At 43.7% G+C, this 8815-nt stretch overlaps 1 protein-coding gene across 1 annotated transcript; it reads left to right on the top strand.

The window, feature by feature from the left end:
- Positions 1–5882: 5882 nt before the first annotated feature.
- Positions 5883–6338, top strand: LOC118618804 (40S ribosomal protein S13-like). The gene has a single exon (XM_036245295.1). It carries the CDS (start codon positions 5883–5885, stop codon positions 6336–6338), a length of 456 nt encoding a protein of 151 aa, XP_036101188.1.
- The last annotated feature ends 2477 nt before the right edge of the window (positions 6339–8815 follow it).

Consider the following 8815-nt stretch of genomic DNA (forward strand, 5'->3'; position numbering starts at 1 on the left):
ATGAGCCCCTATTATCCATCTTTAAAAGTTATTAATTCATGGCCAATTTTGCTTCACATATACTCTTTCACACTGGCCGTTGTCAAACAAATGCCAGCCCTGGCCACTGGGGCACAGTGGTTAGAGTGGCAGCCTGTGCACCAGCGCTTCGGGTTCAATTCCCAGTCAAGGGCACCTGTCTGGATTGCAGGTTCCATACCCAGCCTGCTCAGGATGTGTGGCAGGCAACCAATTGATGTGTCTCTCTTTTTTTTCTTCTTTTTTTTTTTTTAATTCTCACCTGAGGACATTTTTCCATTTTTTTGTTCAGATAGAGTGGGGAGGGAGAGAGAGAGAGAGAGAGAGAGAGAGAGAAACATTGACGTGAAAGAGACACATCGAGTGGCTGCCTCCTGCACGACCCAACCAGGGCCAGGGACAAACTGCAACCAGGGTACATGCCCTTAGCAGGAACCGAACCCGGGTCTCTCTGGACCGCAGGCCGACGCTCTACCGCTGAGCCAAACCGGCCAGGGCCAATTGATGTGTCTCTCACATCGATGTTTCCGATGTTTCTCTCTGTCTCTCTCCCCCTCCTTCCCACCCTTTCACTCTCTCTAGAAATGAATAGAAAGAATATTCTCTGGTGAGGATTAACAACAAGAAAAAAGTGCCAGATATCATGTCATTTTTCATTTTTATCCACAAATAAAAAAAATTTTTTAAATGTATTCCTCATCTTTGTTTTATGTGGTTGCATTTAATATTAATTAATATCCTTAAGCTTTTTCTATTGAAAACCGCTGGAGAGCCTCACTGAGCATGAATGAATTAAGCCAGATATCCAGGGAAGATCCCTTTTCTTTTCTCTTTTTAAAATCCTCACCCAAGGATGTGTTTTTCAAGAGAGAGGAAAGGAGGGGGGCGGGAGGGAGGGAGGGAGAGAAACAGCAATATGATCGGCTGCCTCCTTTACCTTGCCCCTGCAGGAAATTGAACCCACAAGCTTTTGGTATACTGGACGATGCTCCAACCAACTGAGCCATCCAGCCAGGGCAGATTCCTTTTCTTTTTTAAGCTGCTCAAGTTTACTAGAACAATGTGTAACACAATCAGTCTCTGGTGCACTGTGTGCCCATTTCCAGTTAGGCTGTTTCTGAGTCTCCTCAATGTCATTCCCCTTTTCCAGTTTTATGTTTTTTAGGCCCACTGACTTTTCTTCTTTACTGCTTTTTAAATACTAGACTCAAAGCAGATTCCAACCCTGGCCGGTTTTGCTCAGTGGTTGGAGCATCAGCCTGCGAACCACAGAGTCCTGGGTTCGGTTCCCACTAGGAGCATGTACCAAAAAAAAAAAAGTAGATTCCAGAAATTTGTTTTTTTTAATCCTCAGCAGAGGACATTTTTGCATTTATCTTCGGATAGAGCGGGAGGGAGAGAGGGAGGAAGAGAGAGAGAAACATTGATGTGAGATACATCAAGTGGCTGCCACCCACATGACCCCAACCAGGGAGGGGACAAACTGCAACTGAGGTATGTGCCCTTAGCAGGAACTGAACCCGGGACTCTCTGGTCTGTGGGCCGAAGCTCTAACCGCTGAGCCAAACTGGCCAAAGCTGTATTTTTAATAATTATCTGGGTAATTCTTGCCATCTGATAAGTTTGAAAAATACTGAGATGGGAGATCTTTAGAGGTCTATTAGCCACAGAGAGACATTACCCTCCACCAGCCTTCTAGGTTATAGGAAAGGAGATGCAGAGGAACTAGGCAAGAAAAAATATTCCTTCATGACTAAGTAGGTCTCATTAGCATCCATTGTCCCTCTCCTAATCTCCACTCTCTTTCTCCCCACAAGAAGATATATTAATCACCCAAGCGTCCACTTAAGGGAAAATGTATGACAGTCATTTCTGCAGATGACCACCCATTAGGATTTCTTTAAACTTCAGGGGAATCTTATTTGCACTTTTTTGGATAGCTAAAAATCCACCATGATCACTTATGGTCATTTATCTTTCTCTAAAGCAGTGGTTCTCAACCTTCCTAATGCCGCAATCCTTTAATACAGTTCCTCATGTTGCTACTTCATAACTATAATTTTGCTACTGTTATGTCTTAGGCGACGCCTGTGAAAGGGTCGTTCAATTTCCAAAGGGGTTGCGACCCACAGGTTGAGAACCGCTGCGAGGAATTAGGTTTAAAGGTTAGTATGTGAGTATGGTCATGAGAGGGAAAAGGAACTTGGAGCTCAAGCCCTCAAGAAACTGTGTGTTTAGAAAAACAGGGCTCTGTTATAGTCAATATAGGTTAGGTAGTGCTGCAATGGCAAATAATGCTAAAATCAAAGTGGCTCAAAAGTACACAAGTTTATTTTTCACTCACAGTACACGTACATTGTAATTCAGGACACCATTGGTCACCACCACAGGGGGAAGGAAAGACAGAATACACACTGACCGTTAACTTCTTCTCCCCAGATGTGACACATATCGCCTCTTCATATTTCATTAGCAAGATCAAGTCACATGGTTATGTTTAACTTTAATGGAAAGTGGAATCCTCCCCTACACCAAGATATGAAGTAAATTAGAGAAATAATGTCTGTTATGGATTCTATGTATAAGTAGACTGATGCTATTTTTTAATTTGTGAAGATGGGGGACAGGCAGGCGATGGGAGATACTGGTTTTCAATTAACTGTTTTTAATAAAAAGAGCTGGTAAAGACATTCAAACCAAACTACAGAAATAAAATAAAAAGTAAACCTGTCTTCTGGATACTCCATCTCCCAGTTCTTTATAAGATAATCATGATTACCAGTTTCTTGTGTCTCCTTACAAAAAAATTCTCTACAACAATCACATGTATTTATACACCTGAGTTTGTTATATATAGCATGTATTGTATATAGCCTAGAAAAATGAAAAATAGCCCTGGCTGGTTTTGCTCAGTGGTTAGAGCGTCGGCCTGTGGTCCGGAGAGACCCGGGTTTGGTTCCCGCTAAGGGCATGTACCTCGGTTGCAGTTTGTCCCCGGCCCTGGTTGGGTTGTGCGGGTGGCAGCCACTTGATGTGTCCATTTCACGTTGATATCTCTCTCTCTCTCTCTCTCTCTCTCTCTCTCTCTCTCCCTCCCTCCCTCCCTCCCACTCTATCTGAACAAAAAATGGAAAAATGTCCTTGGGTGAGGATAAAAAAAAAGATAAATGCAAAAAAATGTCCTCAGGTGAGGATTAAAAATAAAAAAGTTTTCTAAATGATTCTTGGTTTCAAAAGGAAATAAAAAACAAAGTATAAACTATCGAGAAATAAAGAATAATTGGAGAGTTACACAGCACAATCTGGGAGATGTGATCAAAGCAGTACTTAGGAAAACGCATATCCACAAGTGCATTGATAACAAAACAAGAAAGACTGACATGAGGTGAATTAAGTTTTCAACCTAAGAAACTAGTAAGTGAATAGAAAAGTAAATCCAAAGGAAGTCTAAACAGAAATTACTAAAGATAAAAGCAGAAATAAAATGAAAACAAAACCCAATAATAATTTGACCATACCAAATGTTAATTGAAGGAAAAACAATAAAATGGACATTTAAAAAAGTGTTATCAAATAATAAAAAGGAAACAATAAAAATAACATTTGCAATAAGAACATGTTTACATATTTAACCAAAAAAAATTACTAGGCACAACTTTACAGCAATAAATTTGGAAATTTAGACAAAAAGGTATATTTGTGAATGAAATAAAATGCCCAATAAACATATGAAAAGTTGGAAAATATTATAGGAAAGCAAGTTTGGTTTCATTATAAGCAATAATTTCCTAACAAATTGGGATGACCCATGAATGGGATGACTTGTGTTAGAAAGAGAATGTCATAGGCTCAGATACTGGCTCAGAGGTAGACCAGCTGTCAGGAGCAATAAGGCTGGTGCTTTTGGGGGACTGGAACAAAGAAGTCTCTATTTCTTTTATTTCCATGATTCACCTCCCTTAGCTGTTTTTTGTTTTTACCAATGGCCCTTGTTGCTACAAGCAGCAAAGTTGCTCTGTTGATCTCTTAGAGAAGAGGGTGCAGAGGAGGGTCAGTGGGTCTGGCCTGTTTACTGGGCCTAGAGGAGGCCAGGAGGCCAGAGCAGAGGTCCCTTAACACCAGTAGCTTCCTGGTTTCCCTGGACACACGTGGGGATGCTTCTGGAATAACTGGGCTCAAGTCAGAGCCTATCTAATGACTGGGCTCTGGGGCAGGACTCCAGCATGAAGGAAGTGACCAGCCCACAAACTGGACCACATAGGCTGCGACTCACCAGTTGTGTGGGGTGCAGGCCACGTCCCTTCCATGCCAGATACCACAACTGTAGGTCTGCTTCAAGCTGCAGTGGAAATGAGCAGTGCCATGATGGTGGGTGGGCTGCATTGGAAGGCCCTGTCCCTGTGAGGACCAGAGAAGCAAGGGTGGAGAGGGGCCACCGTGTAGTGGGAAGAGCCCACAAAGTTTCCCAGCTTCGGCATTCTGCTCAGCTCTGCCCTCACCCCCAGCTCTGTTCTGCCCACACACTCACACTGGCCCAGACTGGGAAACCTCACAGCCTTGCCCAGGAATAGTCAGGCAAGTCATGGGCAGTAAACCAAGTAGGTGACACATCACTGCCGCACTGGCAAGTCTCCTGGCTGGGCTGGGACTGGCCTTGGTCCATTCCACCAGCCAGTCAGGGTGGAGTCACTCTTCTCGGAAGTCACTGCCACCCCGAAAGATGTGAAATGCTTCTTTGTCCTCCTAGAGTTCTGCAGCATCCCAGAAAAGGCAAGACCAGGAACTACATAAAAGATTATTTCTTTTTTTTTTTTATCCTCATCAGAGGACATTTTAATTTTTTTGTTCAGATAGAGTGGGAAGGAGAGAGAGGAAGAGAGAGAAAGAAACATCGACGTGAAAGGGACACATCGAGTGGCTGCTTCCCGCACCACCCCAACCGGGGACGGGGAAAAACTGCAAACGAAGTACATGCCCTTTGCGGGAACCAAACCCAGGTCTCTCTGGACTGCAGGCCGATGCTGTAACTGCTGAGCCAAATCGGCCAGGGCAAAAGATCATTTCTTTTTTGTTGTTGATGTTTTTGGTATGTGCCCCTAGCAGGAACTGAACCTGGGACTCTCTGGTCCACAGGCCAATGCTCCAACCACTGAGCTAAAGTGGCCAGGTCAAAAGATCATTTCTTTTTTTTTTTTTTTTTTTTTAATCCTCATCCGAGGACATTTTTCCATTTTTTTGTACAGACAGAGTGGGAGGGAGAGAGAGAGGGAAACATCAATGTGAAAGAGACACATCGAGTGGCTGCCACCCGCATGACCAACCAGGGCCAGGGACAAACTGCAACCGAGGTACATGCCCTTAGCGGGAACCGAACCCGGGTCTCTCCGGACCGCAGGCGGACGCTCTAACCGCTGAGCCAAACCGGCCAGGGCAAAAGATCATTTCTTTAAAAACAAAAATGTCAGACCTGGCTGGGTAGTTCAGCTGGCTAGAGCGTCATCCTGATACTCCAAGTTTGCAGATTCGATTCCCAGTCAGGACACATACAAGAATCAACCAATGAGCCCAGCCCGTGTGGTTCACTGGTTGAGTGTTGACCCATGCACCAGGAGGTCACCGGTTCGATTCCTGATCAGGGCACATGCTCAACTTGTGGACCAAATTCCCAGTGGGGGGCATGCAGGAGGCAGCCAATCGATGTTTCTATCTCTCCCTCTCCCTTCCTTTCTCTCTAAAATCAATTTTTTAAAAAAGTATTTTAAAAAAGAATCAACCAATGAAGGCATAAATAAGTGGAACAACAAATTGATGTTTCTCTTTAAAAATAAAAACAAGCTCTTTTCCGCTGCCAGTCAGCCGCCATCATGGGTCGCATGCATGCTCCCGGGAAGGGCCTGTCCCCGTCGGCTCTATGGTGCCGCCGCAGACACTCCACCTGGCTGAAGTTGATGTCTGACGATGTGAAGGAGCAGATCCACAAACTGGCCAAGAAGGGCCTGACTCCCTCGCAAATTGGTGGGATCTTGAGAGATTCACATGGTGTAGCACAAGTACGCCTTGTGACAGGCAATACAATCTTGAGAATTCTTAAGTCCAAAGGACTTGCTCCTGATCTTCCTGAGGATCTCTACCATTTAATTAAGAAAGCTGTTGCTGCCCGAAAGCAGCTTGAGAGGAACAGAAAGGATAAGGATGCTAAATTCCATCTGATTCTGATTGAGAGCCGTATTCACCGATTTGCTCGATATTACAAGACCAGACGAGTCCTCCCCCCCAACTGGAAATATGAGTCATCCACAGTCTCTGCCGTGGCTGCATAAAATGTCCTTGTACTCAAGCAATAAAGTCATTGTTTAACTAGGAAAATAAACAAACAAACAAACATAAAAACAACAAAACACACACACACACAATCAAAACCCCAAACATACCCAAAGAACTTCCTTCCTGTGTTACTCACACCTATGATTCACTTGGTTTACACCTTGCCTGTTTCTGGGATCAGACAGAACATCACTAACCTGGGTCAACTGTCACCAACCTCAGCTCTAACCACCCCTTTTGGACATGAATTTGTTCATCTCCCCACTGACGTCTTTGTTCCCAATCTCCTGCCCCAACCTCTAGGGTTCCCTGCTGCAAACAATACAATCTGAGCCCCTGATTAAAGCTTCTAGGTGCTCCCACTGACTGGTAGCTGGTCTTAGTCTGAGTTCCTTTAAAAGTAGATTCTGGGTGCGGGTAGCTTGTTTGAAAGGGATTCCAGGGGAAAGTGGGGATGTGATACCGGGAAGGAAGATAACCTAAAGAAATTATCTTGATCACCTGAAATCTCACTGTGAGAGCACAGCCCAGCTCACCTATTCCCATACTCCTGCTCCAGGTGAGCTAAGGGCTGTGGCAGGTGACAGGTGGCATTCTTCTACCACAGTGGTTCCACTTATTCAGGTGGAAAGCATTATTTAATTAGTGAGTGGGAGAAGATTCAACAAATATCTGCATAAAAGGATTTTATGCCCCCCCCCCCCCCCCCCCCCGCCTTCAGCAAAGAAGCTGGTAGCTTTTATTTATTATTGTTATTGTTGTTGGTTGCTCAGGAGCTAGTGTGGTAGAGGAAGAGAAAAAGTCTTCTCAGAAAATGTGTGGGATTTTTTGCTTGTTTGTTTTTCCTCTTTATGCTGCGAGCTGGCAATGCCCCATTTTTAGGAGAATGAAACAAAGTGGTTGTCAGGAGGCACTCAAAAGTCAGATGATCATATCCTTAAATGCCTCAGAAGTGACCATAAAACTTGGAAGTGGGAATATATTTGACTCCAGTTATTAGTGGCAGTCTCAGCTCAGGAAGTATGCATCACTAGGCTATATGTGGCTCACTGCAGAGCAGGGGCAAGTTAAGAACACACAAATACACAGACAGATGCAAACAGGAGCAGATGCGTGGAGACAGGGAGATGGAGCAAGACAGGAATATATATATAACAAGAAGAATATAGGCACCAATATGTTCATTTAGAAAAAGAGATATACAGAAAAATATAAAGAGATTTTTGTTGTTGTTGTTGTTAATCCTCACTCAAGGATATTTTTCCCCCATTGATTTCAGATAGAGTGGAAGGGAAGAAGGGAGGAAGGAAAACATTGATTGGTTGCCTCCCATAGGGTTGGGGATTGAATCTGCAACCCAGGTACATGCCCTTGACTGGGAACTGAACCCTCGACTCTTCGATCTGTGGGCTGACATTCTAACCATTGAGCCAAACCAGCCAGGGCTACAGAGGTGTTTTATACATATAGTTTATTGCTGATAAATAAATGACAGTCTATGACAAATATCCAGTTTTCAACTAAACTGTTTCAGCAATATAGGAGTGATTCTTGGTGGGTGCTCCTGACCCAAAAAGGCTTTTTACATGCACATTGCTTTCATAACCCTTGGCACATCCTTTAAATAATTGGTAACACCTGAATAGGTCCATAAATACATCTCATTATAAACAGCTTTCATCCTTTGAGGGGGTATTTGAAATAACGAAACATTAAAAGTCATTGCTAACCATATGTGAGGACTAAGATACGTTTAGAAGAGGCTTTTATTAGTTGTCTGCTGCTGTGTAAAAATTATCATAAACTTAGCAGCTTAAAACAATGCCTCTTTGCCATCTGTAGGTCAGACTCTGGGCAGGCTGGGCTGGGCCTTCCGCTCAAGATCTCACAAGGCTGAAATCAAGCAGTGGGCAAGGCTACAGTCCTCTCTGGAGGTTCTACTGGCCTCTTCCAAGCTCCTTCAGGTGTCAGCAGAATTCAATTCCTAGCGGTTGTAGGACTGAGGGCTTGTTCCTCAACAGCTGTCAACCAGGGGCCACTCTCTCAGTTCCTCAATGCTTCCCACATTCCTTCCCAGGTGGCCCCCATAGTCTTCAGTCCAGGAATGGCCTCTCAAGTCAGTTTCATGCTATACATTTATTTTTCTTCTGCCTTATTCTGCTGCTTTGTAACAGGCTCATGTGATTAGATCAAGCCTACCCAGATAACCTCTGTATTTTATTTCATTTTATTAATTTATTTTTGTTACAGACATTTCTCCTTTTTCCCCCATTGACACCCTCCTCCCATTTCTGGCCTCCCCCCAGTATTGTTGTCTATGACCATTGGTTATGCTTATATGCATAATTCTTTGGTTTATCTCTTCTTTCCCTTGATTTTTTTTTTTTTGTTAATCCTCACCCGAGGATATTTTTCATTGATTTTTAGATAAAGTGGAAGAGAGAGAGGGAGGGAGGGAGAGAGAAACATTGAT

This window comes from Molossus molossus, unplaced genomic scaffold (genome assembly GCF_014108415.1).
Source record: "Molossus molossus isolate mMolMol1 unplaced genomic scaffold, mMolMol1.p scaffold_m16_p_6, whole genome shotgun sequence".
Lineage (NCBI taxonomy): Eukaryota > Metazoa > Chordata > Mammalia > Chiroptera > Molossidae > Molossus > Molossus molossus.